Below are 18,900 nucleotides of genomic sequence, written 5' to 3' on the forward strand. Positions count from 1 at the left end.
TTTTTAGTAGAGACGTGGTTTTACCATGTTGGCCAGGATGTTCTTCCTCTCTTGACCTTGTGATCTGCCCGCCTTGGCCTCCCAAAGTGCTGGGATTACAGGCGTGAGCCACCGCACCTAGCCTATTAAAAATTTTTTAAAAACCAAAGTAGACATAAACTTGTGTAGCTAGGCAATTGTAAGAGGAGTAGCATGCTAGGGGGAATAGCATGACAAGAAAATTAGCTTAGGAACCCCAGAGTTTGGGAAGAATGAGGAAAATGAGATTAGATAAGTGAGATGAGTTCTATTTGTTTCCCCGGATCAGAGATCATGATCAGAATCTTCACCATCAACTTCTAATCAGCTTCTATATCAGCTTCTAATCACCTCCAGTGAGATGGGTTCTGGTAGGAAAACCTGGGCATTGAACATGGAAGTTACAACTTGATATACTGTCTTTGGCACAGGAGCAATGTGACCAAGGTGGTTATTTAGGAAAATTGCATAGGTGCAGAACTCAGGAGTAGAGGAGAGTGAGAAAGAGGAAAAGCAGCCAAGAGGCTTTGTGTGAAGTCTAGGGTGTAGGTTTCTGAACTGGGCAAGGTGAGGTAGAAGTAAACCTGAATGATTCTTAGAGAAAAGTAATAAAGTAAAGCAAAAAGGAGAAGCAAACTGTCTTATTCTGTGTGGGCTGCTCTAACAAAGTACGGCAGACTGGATAATTTATACACAGCAGAAATTTGTTGTTCACAGTTCTGGAAGCCACGAAGTCCAAAATCAATGTGCCAGTAGGTTCAGTGTCCGATGAGGGTTCTCTGCTTCCAAGAATTTGCCTTCTTGCTGCATCCTCACATGGTGGAAGGAGCTCAGGAGCTTTCTCAAGCCTCTTTTGTAAGGGTGTCAGTCCCATTCATGAGGGCTCTGCCTTCATGACCCAGTCACCTTCCAAAGGCCTCGGCTCTTAACACCATCACCTTGGGGAGTAGGATTTCAGTGGACACATTCTTGTTTTGGTTTGTTTTCTGAGATAGGGTCTCGCTCTGTCGCCCAGGCTGGAGTGCAGTGGTGCAGTCTCAGCTCACTGTAACCTCCACCTCCCGGGTTCAAGAGATTCTTCTGCCTTAGCCTCTCCAGTAGCTGGGACTACAGGCATGAGCCACTATACCCAGCTAATTTTTTGTATTTTCACTAGAGATGGGGCTTCCCCATGTTGGCCAGGCTGGTATCGAACTCCTGACCTCAAGTGAGCTGCCCACCTTGGCCTGCCAAAGTGCTAGAATTACAGGTGCAAGCCACTGCTGCCTGGCTAAGTTTTGAGGCGATGCATACATTGACAGCGTAACACAAATCTTCCCAGTGATGCTCCTCATCTTATTCCATCCACAAGTATTGACCGAAAGCCAGCTGGCTTACAGAGCAGTGAGGAAGGCAGATAATTAGGCACATATGCATAGAATTATAACTGCACTCGTAATAAATTTAATGAAAGAAAAATCAGAATGCTATAATTTAAAAATTATAATATGAGGTGATAAGAGAGTAGCCAGAGATCACTTTTTCGAGGAGGTGACAGTTAAGCCCAAGACCTAAAGATAATGGGAGCCAACACTGAGCCCAATGAGGGGTAATTGGTTTCTGTGGAGGAGGCGCATGAACAAAGGGACTAAGGCAGGAATGAGCTTTCCATATTTCAAGGGCTGAAGGAAGGACAATGCCGAAGCTGGGGAAATAGGTGGCTGCAGTGAACTGAATGTTCATGACCCCCTAACATTTGTATGTTGAAATCCTAACCCCCAAGGTGATGGTATTAAGAGGTGCGGCTTCGGGGGGTGATTAGATCATGAGGGCAGAGCTCTCATGAGTAGGGTTAGTTCCCAATATAAAAGAGACCCCAGAGAGCTCCCTCATACCTTCTACCATATGAAGAAAGCAAGGAGGCTGTCTACGAACAAGAAAGCAGGCTCTTGCCAGACACCCACTCTGCTGGTGCCTTGATCTTGGACTTCCCAGACTCCAGAACTGTGAGAAATAAATTTCTCTTATTTATAAGCCACCCAGTCTTTCATATCAGCCTGAATGGACTAAGACAGTGCTAAAGCACAACTTAAATCAAACCTAGGACTACACATATAAACAAGAACTAAAATCAAGCACATCCTCAACGTGGACTCTTCCGCAGAGCTTTTGTTGCCCATCAGCTACAAATTACTGACACCTTCTTAATGACAGCGTGCCTTTGTTAATGAAAATCACGATTGGTACAGCCACTATCTCAATTTCATTTTCCCTATACAAGCAGAACCTGAAAACAAAGCTTCTGTTAGACCACTTAATCATCTTATTTTTGAGGTAAAATATGAGCAACTACCAGTAAATTGTTTTGATATGGTTTTTGCTTAAATGGAGGAAAAGGAGCAGAGGAGGAGAGAACAAAAGTGTTTATCTTGAGCGAAACAAGCCCTTGGCAAAAAGTTGGCTTCAATAGGGGGATGGAGACCAAGGACCGCCCCTCCCCACAGTGGTTGGATGGTCTAACCTAGATGGTCTACTTTAATAAAGGAAGAGATGGGTAGGATGAAAGAAAACCTTCTGGAGGCTGAACTTGTAAACTGAAGGGTGTAAATTGATCATGGCATTAGGGTCATTAAAGAGCAATTGAAGAAATAGGCCCAGTTTTCCTGGGCTGGTATTGGTATGGATGTGAGTGTTGATACCCCATTTCATGATTGAGATGGGGAACAATTAAGAGTGACCAAGGCATCGTCTTAGGGATTTGATCACCACTCCAGTTCTTCCCTGTTTTTCACAGGAGACCCCCATTGAATGGCTTTGAAGAGTGTGGATTCTCAAATTATCGGCCATAGGTGTTTCAGAGGGGCAGGTGTGTAGTCTGTGTCAGGAATCTTTAAAAACAGAATCAGGGCCTTTCAAGAAATTTAAAAATTAACACAATTGGAATCATTTTTCAGATCATTTTAATCCTTTCAAATCATTTAAATTTGAGCTTTTTTCCCCACAATGGCAGTTGGATACATTACACGACATATGTTTATTTTATTTTTTATTTTCGTGTTTAAAAGAGGTCTTTAGATGAATATGAATCCAAGTATTTGGGTGGATATAACAGAACCATATGTAACAGAAATCTAAGATCATCTTTCCCTCTAAGATGAAAAATATGGTATATGATATTTTATTGGATAAAATTACTAAACATTTTTAGACCCTGAGGTTGTATATTTTATGATGTTGGCTGCTGCATAGTTGCAATGATTGCTTTTGCAAATTGTTCATTTCTTTCTTTTTTAAAATTTGCATTTTTATTTTACATATGCAGATTTGTTATAAGGGCATAGTGCATGGTGCTGAGGTTTGGACTTCTACTGATCCTGTCACCCAGATCATGATCATAGTACCTAATAGGATGTTTTTCTTTCTTTTTTTTTTTTTTTTTTGAGACAGAGTCTTGTTCTGTTGCCCAGGCTGGCGTGTAGTGGTGTGATCTCGGCTCACTGCCAACTCTGCCTTCCGGGTTCAAGGGATTCTCCTGCCTCAGCCTCCTGAGTAGCTGGGACTACAGGCGCGTGCTACCAGGCCTGGCCAATTTTTTGTATTTTTAGTGGAGACGGGGTTTCACCATGTTAGTCAGGATGGTCTCAATTTCCTGACCTCACGATCCACCCATCTCGGTGCTGGGATTACAGGCATGATCCACCGCACCTTGCCTAATAGGATGTTTTTCAGAAGAGCATATGTTTAATAAGATACCACAGGGCAACAAAGAAGGAAGAAGATGTGGCTCCTGCCCACAAGGAATTTGCATTCTGATTAGATTATGACGGTATAGGCCTGATTCTCTTTCAGATGTGCCAGTTCACGTGCATTTTCCATTTTAGATTTCTGAAACAGAAACTTCTTGTTCTTTAAATTAAGTTCTTGTTCTTCACAAGTTGTTTTATACTGAGGAAAAAAAACAAAACACTGGGTTCAGACCTCTCCAGAGATGAGAGTACTGCATTATCTGAAGAAATAGGAAGAAAAACGTATTACGAGCTTGCGTGCACCTCTGACCTTTAGACCGGGGTTTCTCAACTTTAGCCCTATTGTCATTTGGGTCAGGATGGCCCTTTCTTGAGGGAGCCCATCCTGTGCGTTGTAGGATGTTTAGCAGCATCCCTGGCCCTTATCCACTAGATGTCACTAGCACCCTCCCCCAGTTTTGCCATCCAAAAATGTCTCCAGACATTGCCAAAGGTTTTTAGGGGACTGAATTGCTCTCTCTGTTGAAAACCACTTTTTTAGGCACTCTCAGGAGAGCTCTTCGTCTGTATTGCTGGAACACTTTTATAAATAAAACAAAACACCAAGGTTAAGATACTGACTTCCGGCCAGGGGCAGTGGCTCACACCTGTAATCCCAGAACTTTGGGAGGCTGATGTGAGTATATCACTTGAGGCCAAGAGTTGAAGACCAGCCCGGCCAACATGGCAAAACCCCATCTCTACTAAAAATACACAAAAGTCAGCTGGGTGTGGTGGCACGCACCTGTAATCCCAGTTACTCGGAAGGCTGAGGCAGGAGAATTGCTTGAACCTAGGAGGTGGAGGTTGCAGTAAGCTGAGATCACGTCACTGCACTCCAGCCGGGGAGACAGAGTGAGACTCCATTTCAAAAAAAAAAAAAAGATATTCACTTCCACATTTCAGCAGTTTTGGAAGGAAGAGGATTATCTGCTCTGTTAGACTAAACCAGAGGCAGATTTCTGCTTTTTATGGAAATAGGAGGATGATGCTGCCATACACGGGGGATTTGACTAACAAAACAACTATGATAGTCTCATCCTTATTCTTAGTGGTGGGGCGGGATGCGGAGGGTCGTTGGTGGTGATTTCTCTCAATTCATGTTTCTCCTAGTTTTTCGGTTGTTCTTGATTCTACCCATCCATGGTACTTCTAAGGACAGGGAACTGGACCACCCCAAACTGATATACACTGGTTCTACTCATCACACAAGGGGGTCTCAACAGGCCTATCTGTCTTATCAGCAAGTCTGCTGATACTTAACAGGGGCTGGCTCCAGAGACCTGGTGCTTGACTCTGTGGAAGAAAATCAGCATCAGCAATGTCATCAGTGCCTGTGGGGGTTGAATTGTATGTGTACACCTTAATAGATAATCTGCACATCCCTGTGCCGCACTGCAACCTCCAGGGACCTTAGCAATGCTCATATTCTACCCAGGTTTTGCAGGATGGCTGCCTGGCACTCAGAGTTTGCTTACGTAGGAGGTGAACTCAACTCAGCACCCACAATTATGTGGGGTGAGCATCCTACAGGATGCAGGCTACTCAAGCCTTTATTTCTGCCAGGCACCCAATTAAACACTGACAATACTTGATTGAATGTTTCCTTTCCAAAAGTTGTCTCATTTCCTTTTTTGAAAATAAATCTGTCATTGAAAATTGAATTAATTTGTATTTAAAGCCACTTTGGAGAGTTAGGGGTTGGGAAGTTCTCAGTGAGCAAAAGAACTCATTTATGAATCCCTATTTCCACATGGCACTAATCTCCATGCATTTTACTATTATCACAGGACTGATTGTACTTGGTTTAGGTGAGCCTAGTAGGCAGACTGAGATGTGTTGGTTTTGCAAGTTGCCAAAATGCTCTTCCTCTGCCAGGTGCTCTTTGACCTATTTGAGTCTACCGATTAAGCCCCTTAGTGGCTGTATTGGTCAGGGTTCTCCAGAAGCAGAACCAATAAGGTATATAGATAGATAGTTGAGAGGGAATTTATTAGTGGAAATTGCTAACACGATTATAGAGGCTGAGAAGTCCCCTGATAGGCCATCTGCAAGCTGGAGACCCTGAGATACTGCTAGTGTGGGACAGTCCAAGTACAAAGACCTCAGAACCAGGAAAGCTGATGGTGTAACTCTCAGTCTGAGGCCGAATGCCTGAGAACCCAGAGGGGTGCTGGTGTAAGTTCTGAGGTCCAAAGGCTGAGAAGCCTGTAGCTGTTATCTAAGGATAGGAACAGAAGAGTGGATCCAAGCTCCAGCAGATAGGTGGACATATTCAACTTTTCCATGAGTTTGTTCTCTCTGGGCCCCCAGCAGTTTGGATGATACCTGCCCACATTGAGGGCGGATCTTTCCCATCTAGTCCACTCAGAATTACGTGATAGTCTCCTCTGGAAACACCCTCAGAGACACACCCAAAAATAATGCTTTACCAGGTTTCCAGATATTCTTCAATCCAGTCAAGTCAACACCTAAAAGTCACCATCACGGCGGCTCATTCCTAAGGCTTTTAGTTTCTATTTAGACCGGTTCTCCAGAAGTAGAGTAGACAGGCTTTTTTTTTTTTTTTGAGACACGGTTTGGATCTGTTGCCCAGGCTGGAGTGCAGTGGTGTAATCACAGCTCACAACAGCCTCGACCTCTTGTGCTCAAGCAGTCCTTCCACTTTAGCCTCCCTGGTAGCTAGGACTACAGGTGTGTACCACCATGCCTGTATAATTTTTTTTGTAGAGACAGGGTTTCGCCATGTTGCCTAGGCTGGTCTCGAACTCCTGAGCTGAAACAATACACTCGCCTTGGCCTCCCAAAGTGCTGGGATTATAGGAGTGAGCTACTGAATCTGGTCCAACGGTCTTGATACAAGCCTGACCTGCTTTCTCCTAGTGCATCCACTCTGGGAGACCATGGACTTGGTTCCTGCGGGCGATCGGCAGTCACCCATCAATATCCGGTGGAGGGACAGTGTTTATGATCCCGGCTTAAAACCACTCACCATCTCTTATGACCCAGCCACCTGCCTCCACATCTGGAATAACGGGTACTCTTTCCTTGTGGAATTTGAAGATTCTACAGATAAATCAGGTAAGAGCAAGATCTGGTGGTCTTGTAAGGAGCTGAAGGAACAGCGTCATGTTAACATGGACACATCAAACTCTCTTCATGATAGTATTGACCTCTTTGTGAGCAATGGCATGGAACTCATTGATCTTAACTTTTTGAATGTGTGAAAAAAATTCCTTCTAGTTTTTATGCATATTTCTTCAACTAGTATAGGTAGTATTTTAAATAATAAATATATCTCTCTCTATGTATCGATTTTATAGTTGTGTAGAACATAGGTGTGAAATTGGTTTTGCCAGAAATTTATTTTGTATGTATATATAGAATGTGTACTAATTTTTCCTTTGCTTGTTGACTTTATAAGAATTTTTACATTAAAGTAACATCGTTTAATCAGATTTAGCTTACCAGATTATAATACACTTGAAATGAGGCAAAAAGGATATTCATGTGTTCATTAGGTTACAAAGACTAGTCATATATTAGAGAAATGAAAACTAATGATCTGGTAATTTTGTTAAATAAACAATGTTACCTACCTGGTTTAAAAGAAATACAACTGAAAAGAGTTTTCTAAATTTAAATATTATATTGATTTTTAATCTTCTCTTTTTTTTAAACTTCTTGGATATAAACTAATGTGAATGACTTCAAAGTTTACCTGAAACTTGTAGTGTCTATGGAAGATAGAAGGTGGTTAATTTTGTGAATATTTCTTCTTTTCCCTTTTGTTTGTTTGCTTGTTTTACTGCATTTGATGATGTCAAATAGTTCAAATTAGTCTCAAAATGATTGTTATTTGAAATAGTTTATCTAAAGTAGTTATCAACCAGTGGTAGTTTTGCCAGCTTTCCCCCATACCCCTCCAAAGGACTGGGGACACTTGGCAACATCCGGGGGCGTTTTTGGTTGTCACAACTTGGGAAACGAAGTTAGCATCTAGTGTGTCAAAGTCAGGGATGCCACTAAAGATCCTACAGTGCACCAGACATCATTAACAAAGAGTTATCTAGCCTTCGGTACTGATAGAGCTGAAGCTGAGAAATCTTGATCTCAAGGAAACTTGTTTTCTCTCATGAATGTTAAGAAATGAGTCCATAAAAATGATCATGATGCCGGTGTGGTGGCTCATACCTGTAATGCCAGCACTTTGGGAGGCTGAGGAGGGTAGATCGTCTGAGCTAAGGAGTTTGAGACCACCCTGCGCAACATGGTGAAACCTCGTCTCTACTAAAATACAAAAAATTAGCAGGGTGTGGTGGCGCATGCATATAATCCCAGCTTCTTGGGAGGCTGAGGCAGGAGAACTGCTTGAACCTGGGAGACAGAGGTTGCAGTGAGCAGAGATCACGTCACTGCACTCCAGCCTGGGCGACAAAGCCAGACTCCATCTCAAAAAAAAAAAAAAAAAAGTAAATATTCACTCCTGCATTTATCCTGGCTCTGAGTCTGAACTGTGTCTTTGTTTTCTTCATATTTTCCTAGTGATGCTCTGATACTTAGACATGGCACTCTGGCTCAACTACAAACAGACTGCTCCTCCAATGGGCTTAATCTCTCTCTGGCTTTCTCCCTTCTGATATATTTCTCTGCTGTGATTCAGGAGGTAGTTGAGTCTGTCTTTAAGGGTTTAGGTGTCTTCATGTCCCCAACTTTCCTTTCTCCCCCATGGTATAACACAGCCTCCAAACCCTGAACATCTTACTTTCATATCTCCAAGTAGGAAGAAATTGTTCTTTTTCCTTCCAGATTCATGGGCATCTTTCTTTTTCCCTTTTATTTTTGCATAAAGTTATTTATTTAAATCTTATATCTGTAAATTCACAGGTTGATATGTTTCAATATATTGTTTCTGATTCTCTTAAAATAACTAACTATACAAGTAAAACCTTCTTGTACCACATAAAGCCATTTCAAGTGGGGTGCAGTGGCTCATGCCTGTAATCCCAGCATTTTGGGAGGCCAAGGCAGGTGGATCACATGAGATCAGGAGTTTGAGACCAGCCTGGCCAACATGACAAAACCCCATCTCTACTAAAAGTACAAAAATTAGCTGGGCATGGTGGTGAGCACCTGAAATCCTAGCTACTCAGGATGCTGAGGCAGGAGAATTGCTTGAACCTGGGAGGTGGAGGTTGCAGTGAGCCGAGATCATGCCATTGCACTCCAGCCTGGGCAACAAGAGTGAGACTCTGTCTCAAAAAAAAAAAAAACCATCTCATGTACCATCAGCGGTATATGAACCATGCTTTGGGAAACATTGTTTAAGGCCATCTGGGTCTGTTGATGGACTGGCTAGAGAAGGGAGGAATAAAAATGATAAGAAACAAAAATGATACTGATATACATTATTTTAAAATAGATTTAGTGGGTAAAAGTTTATTTTAGTTTTTTTACATGGATATATTGTGTAGTGGTGAAGTCTTGGCTTTTAGTACACCCATCATCATGCATCTTTCTTAATTTTCTCAAAACTCTAGAGTGTGCCCCCCTTCTCAACTGGAAGTCCACAATATTACATTGTTTATAAGGATTCCAGAAATCTTCAAAACAAGAAGCTAAATTCCTGTGTTCCAGATGACTGGCGCTCTCTTGTGAGCTCACCCTAGGGGCTCTACGGTTATCCCTGCCAGATGTAAACTAATGGGCCAACCCAGTCTATAGGATACCAACTCTCATCTTACTTTACATGCATAGCAATCCTTTTGATTTCTCAACCCCATCTAGGGCCCTAGCAGCCTGCTTTCTTCTGAGGACCCTAGGTATTGGTTAGCTTTCTAAAGCCCTTAACAGTCTAGGGACTGTCTATTTCCAATATATCATTGTTTCATTGAGTTGGAAGTCTTAGAAAGTTGCTTAATGAGTTCCTTAACCAAGTGACCTGAGCCCAAGAACTTTCAGGGCAAATGGTCGTTCTATTTTTTAGTCCTCTCTTTTTCTTTTAGACAATAGATTCTAGAATTTTTTTTTCTTTTGAGACAGGATCTTGCTCTGTTGCCCAGGCTGGAGTGCAGTTCCATGATCGCAGCTCACTGTCACTGCAGCCTCAACCTCCTGGACTCGAGCAATCCTCCCACAGCAGCCTCCCTAGTAGCTGGGACCACAGGCATGTGCCACAATGCCTGGATAATTTTTTTTTTTACAATGTCTCAGTCTGTTGCCCAGGCTGGAGTGCAGTGGCATGATCGCAGCTCACTGTCACTGCAGCCTCAACCTCCTGGACTCGAGCAGTCCTCCCACATCAGCCTCCCTAGTAGCTGGGACCACGGGCATGTGCCACAATGCCTGGATAATTTTTTTTTTACAATGTCTCACTCTGTTGCCCAGGCGGGAGTGCAGTAGCATGATCTTGGCGCACTGCAACCTTCACCTCCCGGGTTCAAGCGATTCTTCCACCTCAGCCTCCCGAACAGCTGGGATTACAGGCACATACCATCATAACCAGCTAATTTTTGTATTTTAGTAGAGATGAGGTTTCATCATGTTGGCCAGGCTGGTCTCAAACTCCCGACCTCAAGTGATCTGCCTAACTCGGCCTCCCAAAGTGCTGAGATTATAGGTGTGAGCCACTGCTCCAGGCCCTGGCTAATTTTTGTATTTTTTGTAGAGACAGGGTTTCACTGTGTTGCCCAGGCTGGTCTCATATGCCTGAGATCAAGCGATCCTCCCACCTCAGCCTCCCAAAGTGCTTGGATTACAGGTGTGAGCCACCAAGCCGGGCCTCAAGACTTCTTATCTATCCATTTGCATAAGTAATCTCAGATGGAAAACAAGCCATCTGTGTTTTCATCACAATAGCTTCTTTTTAGATGCCTACAAACCCGACCAACTAAATCACCTCTTGAACTTATCTTCGCTAAGTGTGTCAATCTCACGCCTACAGAATATGCAAGAAAAATTGTAGAGTGTTTGCTAATTATTCTCTTGTTTGGTTAGAAAGAACTAAAACTGATAGCTCTTTTGAATTATGCTTTAACAATTATTTTCTTTAAGATAGCATCAATTTTTAATAATTACCTAATTTTCTTTCTCTTTTTCCACCTTTCAGTGACTGCCTCTTATTTCCTGCTTATTCTTCACTGCTATTTCTCCATGTTTTTGCATAATAATCAATAGCATGCAAAGAGGAAAAAAGAGTGAATGAACACAAAAAATAAAAAGTGAAAGTAAAGACATTCTAGAAACAAAGAAAGGCAAGAAACAATTCTAGAAAAGTAAAAGCCTAATAAATATCAATGACTATACATTTCAAAGAAACAAAAACCATAAGAAATGCTGCCATAGTGTGCTTTATGAGGATTGGAATAAAGTTCAAGGAAAACAAGCCGGGGAAGGTATGTGACAAAAACATTATACCAGTCCTTTTGGGATGCAGCTAAAGCAGTACTTAGAGGGAAATTTATAGATGAAAATGCCTTATAATAGAGAAGAACTTTCTCAAGTCAGTATCTCAGCTTTCCACTTTAAGAAACTAGAAAAAGAAGAACAAACTAAACCCAAAAGCAAATAGAGAGAAGGACATAATAAAGAATGAGCAGAAATCAATGAAATCAAAAGTTGGTTCTTTGGGAAGATCAACAAAGTTGACAAACTTTTAATTAGGGGAGACCAAGAAAAAAAAAAATAGAAGACTCAAATTACTAAACTCTGGAATGAAAGAGAGGACAACATGACCTACCTTAGTAGGATTATAAGAGAAGGTATGTGAACGTCTCATACTACTGTCCCCTGCTGGGTGTTGTTTGGTATTTGGTTCCCCTGAGTAGGACACCATTACTGATTTTAATGAGTGCATATAACAGAGTCGAAATACTGTGGGGAAGGGCACTAAATTACCCCTGGATGATTCCTGTCAATTATCATCTCCTCTGGAATTCCTCTTATTGGCACTGTCAACAGGCATTAAAGAGATGGAGAGGTGAGTGCCTTTATTCTCCTCCTCAGGGTGCTTCCTGCTCCATCCTGCTTCCCTGACTTTACACTTCTATGGGGCAGAGCCGGCGAACCTAGTAAGAATGCTTTCACAAACATTTTAAGTTCTCCTTCCCTGTTTTTGATCCTACATTTACTTTAAAACACACATAAACAGTTTAAAACACATATACACAGTTCAATTAATTTCAAAGGAAATTTAGAGTTGTGCAACCATCACTATAATCTAATTTGAAAACATTTCCATCACCCCAGAAGCATTCCTCATGCCCATTTCCTGCTTTTATTTGTATGGGTTCTGTGTATTTCCTTTCTCTTCACTATCCCTTTCTCTGTGAGCTCCTACTCTTTCACACTGAAAAGCAAAAGGAGGGAGTGAATATTACAGATTGCTTACTACAAGTTAGACTCTCTGCTACATGTTTTATATTTGTTATCTTTTTTTTTTTTTAACAAATTTAATCCCTTCTCATCTTCGAGCATGGAAAGAATAAAATATCAGGCCAAGCATGGTGGCTCACCCCTGTAATCTCAGTGCTTTGGGAGGCCGAGGTGGGTGGATCACTTGAGGTCAGGAGTTCAGGCCCAACCTGGCCAACATGGTGAAACCCCGTCTCTACCAAAATACAAAAAGTACCCGGTCATGGTAGTGCACACCTGTAATTCCAGCTTCTTGGGAGGCTGAGGCAGGAGAATAGCTTGAACCTGGGAGTTGGAGGTTGCAGTGAGCTGAGATTGTGCCACTGCACTCCAGCCTGGGCAACAGAGTGAGATGCTGTCTCAAAAAAATAAAAAATGAAAGAATAAAATATCGACAACCTCAAATACATAAGTATATATTTATTTGATATGTGTTATGACTGTCTGCCCTCCAGTTGACCATGTCTGTCTACCTGCGCCATTTCTTTGTTTCTTTTTTTCTATGGAGACTGGGTATCACTATGTTTTCCAGGCTGGTCTCAAACTCCTGGCCTCAAGTGATCCTCCCAGCTTGGCCTTGCAGAGTGCTAGGATTACAGGTGTGAGCCACTGCTGGGCCTGCCCCATTTCTTAATGACTGTATTTCCTTCTTTCCTCTATTCATCTGCCCCACCCAACCCCACCTTTTTCCTTTAATCTTGCTGAGGTTGCCAGTGACATCCCAATTAACTAACCTAACAGCCGCTTATTTCTCTCTCTCTCTTTCTTTCCTTTCCTTTTCTTTTCTTGTCTAATAAGAAACAGGGTCTCACTATATTGCCCAGGCTGGTCTCCAACTCTTAGGCTCAACCAATCCTCCTGTCTCAGTCTCCCAAAATTCTGAAATTACAAGTGTGAGCCACCATGCCTAGCCTGACACTCTATTTTTTTAGTGTATGGTTTCATTCAGATCTACTAAGTGCCACGCCCTGTGCCAGGTGCTTGGAACAGAAAGAGGAAGGACAGATGATCTCTGCTTTTAAAGGAGTTTATAGTGTGGTGAGGAGACAGACATTAGAAAAGGTGATGCTAATGCCAAGTGCTTTCCTTAGTGCTATGATGGAGGTGTGCATGTAGTAGTGGGAGAAGGCTTCCTGGTAGAGGTGGCACTTGGGCCAGCCATGCAGAAGTGGAGCTCTGAGGCAGCGTGATGCTTGTGTTAGGTATTGCACGAAAGCAAGTCCAAAGGTAAGCAAGAGCCAGTTTATGGAGAGTTTTGCAGACCATGCTCATAGTCTGGGAATCTGGGCATGGCTTTGCTGGGTGCTGTGGCTCTGGGTCTCTTGTAGGTCTCTTGATCAAGCTGTCAGTCTTATTTGGGGTCTCATCTCAAGAGAGTTCCCTGGCAAAGGGTACTCTTCCAAACTCACTCAAATTGTTGTTCACAGGGTTCATTTTCCATGAGGGCCTTCAGTGCTGGGTGGCTGATGGCCAGAGGCCACGTTCATTTCTTTGCCATGTGAGCCTCTCCATAGGGCAGTTCACCACATGGCCACTGACTTCATCAGAGCATGCAAGCAAGCAGACTGAGAGAGGGCAACCAGGATGGAAACCAGAGTCTCTTTGTAACGTAATCCTGAAAGTGGCATCCTGTCACTTTAGCCCTTAGAAGCCAGTCACAAGATCCAGCTCATATTACATATGATGACATAAAGTTGCAGAACCCAAGCGATGGAGATTACTGGGCACCATCTTAGGCCGAGGTGGGTGGATCACCTGAGGTCAGGAGTTCAAGATCAGCCTGGCCAACATGGTGAAATCCTGTCTCTACTAAAAATACAAAATTAGCTGGGCATGGTGACTGGCACCTGTAATCCCAGCTACTTGGGAGGCTGAGGCAGAAGAGTCGCTTGAACTCAGGAGGTGGAGGTTGCATTGAGCTGAGATCATGCCCTTGGACTGCAGCCTGGGTGACAAGAAGGAAACTCCATCTCAAAAACAAAAAGGAGTTGCAGTAAAGAAAGAGTTTAATGTGTGCAGAGCTGGCTAAATGTGAAACCGGAATTTTACTACTCAAGTCAGTCTCCCCAAAAATTTGAAGACTAGGGTTTTTTAAGGATAATTTGGTGGGTAGGGGGCTGGGGAGCAGGGAGTGCTGATTGATCGGGTCAGATGAAATTATAGGGGCTCAAACAGGTTCTTCTTGCTGTCTTCTGTTCCTGGGTGGCGTTACAGAACTACTTGTGCCAGATTACTGGTCTAGGTGGCACCAGCTGGTCTATCAGAATGGAGGGTCTGAAAAATATCTCAAATACCAATCTTAGGTTTTACAGTAGTGATGTTATCCAGAGGAGCAGTTGAGGAGGTTGGGGATCTTGTGGCCTCTGCCTGCGTGACTCCTAAACCATAATTTCTAATCTTGTGGCTAATTTGTTAGTTTTATAAAGACAGTCTGGTCCATAGTGCAGGAGGGGTTTTGTTTCAGGAAAGAGCTGCTATCATCTTTGTTTCAAAGTTGAACTATAAACTGAATTTCTCCTACAGTTAGTTTGGCTATGCCCAGGAATGAACAAGGGCAGTTTAGAGATTAGAAGCAAGATAAATCAGATATCTTTCATTGTCATAATTTGCTCACTGTTGTAATTTTTGCAAAGGTGGTTTTATAATGACACAAATGGAGCATCTTTCCCTACAAAATATATGCTCTTAACCACATTAGACAGTAGAATGCCTCCCTGTCTCACCTCTCCTCTGTGTACAATTTACATAGGTATAAGTTCCAGCACATGTTGGGGACTTTAATGGTTTTTCTAGCTAGCAAGTGCTCAAGTCAGATGCCTGGGCCTCTAAACTCTTCTGTTTCAGGGGTCTCAAACACAACTGTACCTACAGGCCAGGGAAGTAATGAGAATGAGCGAGGCTGGGCATGTCTGAAGGAAATGGGAACAGTAGGAACAGTGGGCCTATCTAAAGGGGCAGCACTTTCTCCCACCCAGCATCTCGTTGCCTGGTGGAATTGTGTGCCCATCATGGCCAGGGTCTCTCACTGTCATAAGTTAAGTTGGCAATGTGGATTTTTATGTGAAATTGTCCAGCTCTAAATATTGGCAACTAATTAAAAAATGTGTTCAGAACACACCTGAAGACCTGGCTGGGTGCAGTGGCTCACACCTATAATCCCAGCACTTTGGGAGGCTGAGGCGGGCAGATCACCTGAGCCCAGGAGTTTGAGGCCAGCCCGGGCAGCATGGTGAAACAAAATATGCAAAAAACACAAAAATTAGCCAGGTGTGGTTGTATACACCTGTAGTTTTCGCTAGTCAGGTGGCTGACGCAGGAGGATTGCTTGGGGCCAGGAAGTCAAGGCTGCAATGAGCCTTGATCGTGCCACTGTACTCCAGCCTGGGTGACAAAAACAAAAACACAACTGAAGATCGATTCTGCCCCCACCTTCCTTCCCTTGCAGCCCTATTGGTGACATTCCTCTCCGCCCTGCTAATCACCTTTGGAGGAGACACACAGTAAGGGTTCAGGAAATATTGCTAGGAAAGAGAAGCTGGCTTTTTCCTCTGCCCTGGTCTCTTGATTTGAGACCAGAACTTCAATTTCATTCAACAGATTGGATTCAATATTTGCCAAAACCATGCTCAAAATATGGTATAGAAAAGGTTTTTGGAAGATATTTTATTTTTCAGTGTACTTTAGTACTGTCCTCCTGTTCACTTAGTGAATCATGTGATCTTATTCTGTGTACCTCACTTGTCTCCCAAAGAGAAGTAATTATTGATGTCTTCACTAACCTTTTGCAATAACTTTTCTTTTTTTTGAGACAGAGTCTTGCTCTGTTGCCCAGGTTGGAGTGCAATGGCATGATCTCGGCTTACTGCAAACTCCGCCTCCTGGGTTCAAGTGATTCTCCTGCCTCAGCCTCCCAAGTAGCTGGGATTACAGGCGCCCACCACCACGCCTGGCTAATTTTTTATTTTTAGTAGAGACAGAGCTTTACCATATTGGTCAGGCTGGTCTCGAACTCCTGACCTCAGGTATCCACCTGCCTTGGCCTCCCAAAGTGCTGGGGTTACAGGCATGAGCCACTGCGCCTTGCCTGAAAAACCTTTTCATGGAGAAAATTATGTAAGAATTTTTAAAAAGCTGGTAAGACATATAGCAGATGCTGGGCCATGTTGGTTCACATTTATAATCCCAGCACTTTGGGAAACCAAAGCTGGAGGATCACTTAAGCTCAGGAGTCTGAGAACAGCCTGAGTAATATAGCAAGACCCCATCTCTACAAAAATTAGCCTAGCTTGCTGGTGTGTCCTGTAGTCCCAGCTACTTGGGAAGCCAAGGTGGAAGGATTGCTTGAGCCTGGGAGTTTGAAAATGCAGTGAGCCAAGATAGTGCCACTGCACGCTGGCATGGGCGACAGGGTGAGACCCTTCCTCAAAACAAACAAAAGATACAGGGAAGACCATTGCATGACATGTCCGGTATATTTGGATCTTCAGATTGCTGTACTTCATCATTTGTGTACCTAAAATTCAATTAATGATGCAATAAACTGTAAAAATTATTAATAGGGATGGTATAGAAGGCTTTCATGTTGCTGTGTTAGTTTCATTATGTACAGCCATTCCCAGGGTCTGATCAGATGGAAGAAATGGAGAACTAACATGCCTTGGCAAATTAAAGGCAAAAGAAAAATCAACACAACCCAAGGTGGTATCTGGGCCAGGTGCAGTGACCCAATCGCCTGTAATCCCATCACTTTGGGAGGCTGAGGTGGGTGGATCTCTTGAGCTCAGAAGTAGCTCAGGAGTTCAAGACAAACTTGAGAAACATGGAAAAACCCCATCTCTACAAAAAAAAAACAAAACAAAACCAAAAAACAACAAAAACAACTTAGCCTGGCGGCCAGGTGTGGTGGCTCATGCCTGTAATCCCAACACTTTGGGAAGCCGAGGTGTTGGATCACAAGGGTAGGAGTTGGAAACCAGCCTGGCCGATATGGTGAAACCCCATCTCTACTAAAAATACAAAAATTACCTGGGCATGGTGGCACATGCCTGTGGTCCCAGCTACTTGGGAGGCTGATGCAGGAGAATTGCTCGAACCTAGGAGGCAGAGGTTGCAGTGAGCTGAGATCGCTCCACTGCACTCCAACTTGGGCAACAGAGTGAGACTTTGTCTCAAAAAAAAAAAAAAAAATTAGTCTGGCATGGTAGTGCATGCCTGTAGTCCCAGCTATGCAGGAGATCAAGGTAAGAGGACGGCTTGAGCCCAGGAGGCAGACATTGCAGCGAGCCAAGATTGTGCCACTGCACTCCAGCCTGGGTGACAGAGTAAGACCCTGTTTTAAAAACAACAGCAACAACAACAACTTATCAATGTTTTGCCTATAATATATTGGTAGTAATTTGTGCGTGTGTGTGTGTGTGTGTGTGCATGTGTATGCATGTGTGTGTTGAGACAGAGTCTCAGTCTGTCCTCAAGGCTGGAGTGCGGTGGTGTGATCTCAGCTCACTGAAACCTCTGCCTCCCGGGTTCAGTGATTCTCCTGCCTCAGCCTCCTGGGTAGCCGGAACTATAGGCGCTGGACACCACACCTGGCTAATTTTTTTGTGGTTTTAGTAGAGACGGACTTTCACCATGTTGGTGAGGATGGTCTCAAATTCCTGACCTCAGATGATCCACCTGCCTCAGCCTCCCAAAGTGCTGGGATTACGGGCATAAGCCACTGTGCCCAGCTGTGTGTTTTTTCAGTTGACATATTTGTATATACTTACCGGGTACACTGTGATCTTTTGATATATGTATGCATTGTGGAATGATTATATCAAGCAATAAAAATATCCAGCCAGGCGCAGTGGCTCATGCCTGTAATCCCAGCACTTTGGGAGGCTGAGGTAGGCAGATCATGAGATCAAGAGATTGAGACCAGCCTGGCCAACATGGTGAAAACCTATCTCTACTAAAACTACAAAAATTAATTGGGCGTGGGGGTGTGAGCCTGTAGATCCAGCTACTCCGGAGGCTGAAGCAGGAGAATCCCTTGAACCCAGGAGGTGGAGGTTACAGTAAGACAAGATGGCACCATTGCACTCCAGCCTCGTGACAAAGTGAGATTCCATCTCAAAAAAAAAAGAAAACATGCCTCACCTCACATACTTACCATTTTTTTTGTAGTGAGCAAATCTGTTACTCTTTTAGTAATTTTGAAATGTGCAATACATTATTATCAACTATGATCACCATGCTGTGCAATAAATCTTGAAAACATATTCCTCCGAACTGAAGCTCTGGACCTTTGGACCAACATCTCCCAGGTGATCATTTTTGACATGCAAATTACCTCTTCCATTTCAATGAAAGGGAAAGCAACACTAGTATCTTCAAAAATTGAAAAGCAAACTGTGCATAAAAAAAGAAAGATCCTTTTGTCCCCATATTTCAGTATTACGAGGTCATGTTGGATAAATATTCTGAGAGAAATTTGTGTTTTATTGCACACAAAACTGTACACAATAATATAGAATATAAGATTAAGAATTGGCCTTTAACAATTGTTTGTAGCTTGTGATGTGGTTAAATCTTGATGTCGTTTGTTCTTGTCCTTATATGTGCATTGACTGCATGAAAATCAAATTTATAAACACTTGTATGTAATTCAGTGTGATCCATTTAAGACAGGTCACATGGAGGGTCCACTGGAGATTTGGCCTTTCAC

General features: G+C 43.0%; 1 protein-coding gene across 4 annotated transcripts in view; it reads left to right on the forward strand.

Moving 5' to 3' along the window:
- Window positions 1–18,900, forward strand: part of CA5B (carbonic anhydrase 5B) — a 57,881-nt gene that overhangs the window by 25,697 nt on the left and 13,284 nt on the right. For 3 of the 4 annotated variants that reach the window (XM_035289137.3, XM_002762652.6, XM_008988997.5), the window contains exon 3: window positions 6,666–6,863. In XM_035289137.3, coding sequence (XP_035145028.1) covers window positions 6,666–6,863 — 198 coding nt within the window. Of the gene's footprint in view, window positions 1–2,790; window positions 2,864–6,665; window positions 6,864–18,900 lie in introns of those variants that run through there. The other variant, XM_035289138.3, reaches the window with a different exon arrangement.

This window comes from Callithrix jacchus, chromosome X, assembly GCF_049354715.1.
Source record: "Callithrix jacchus isolate 240 chromosome X, calJac240_pri, whole genome shotgun sequence".
Lineage (NCBI taxonomy): Eukaryota > Metazoa > Chordata > Mammalia > Primates > Cebidae > Callithrix > Callithrix jacchus.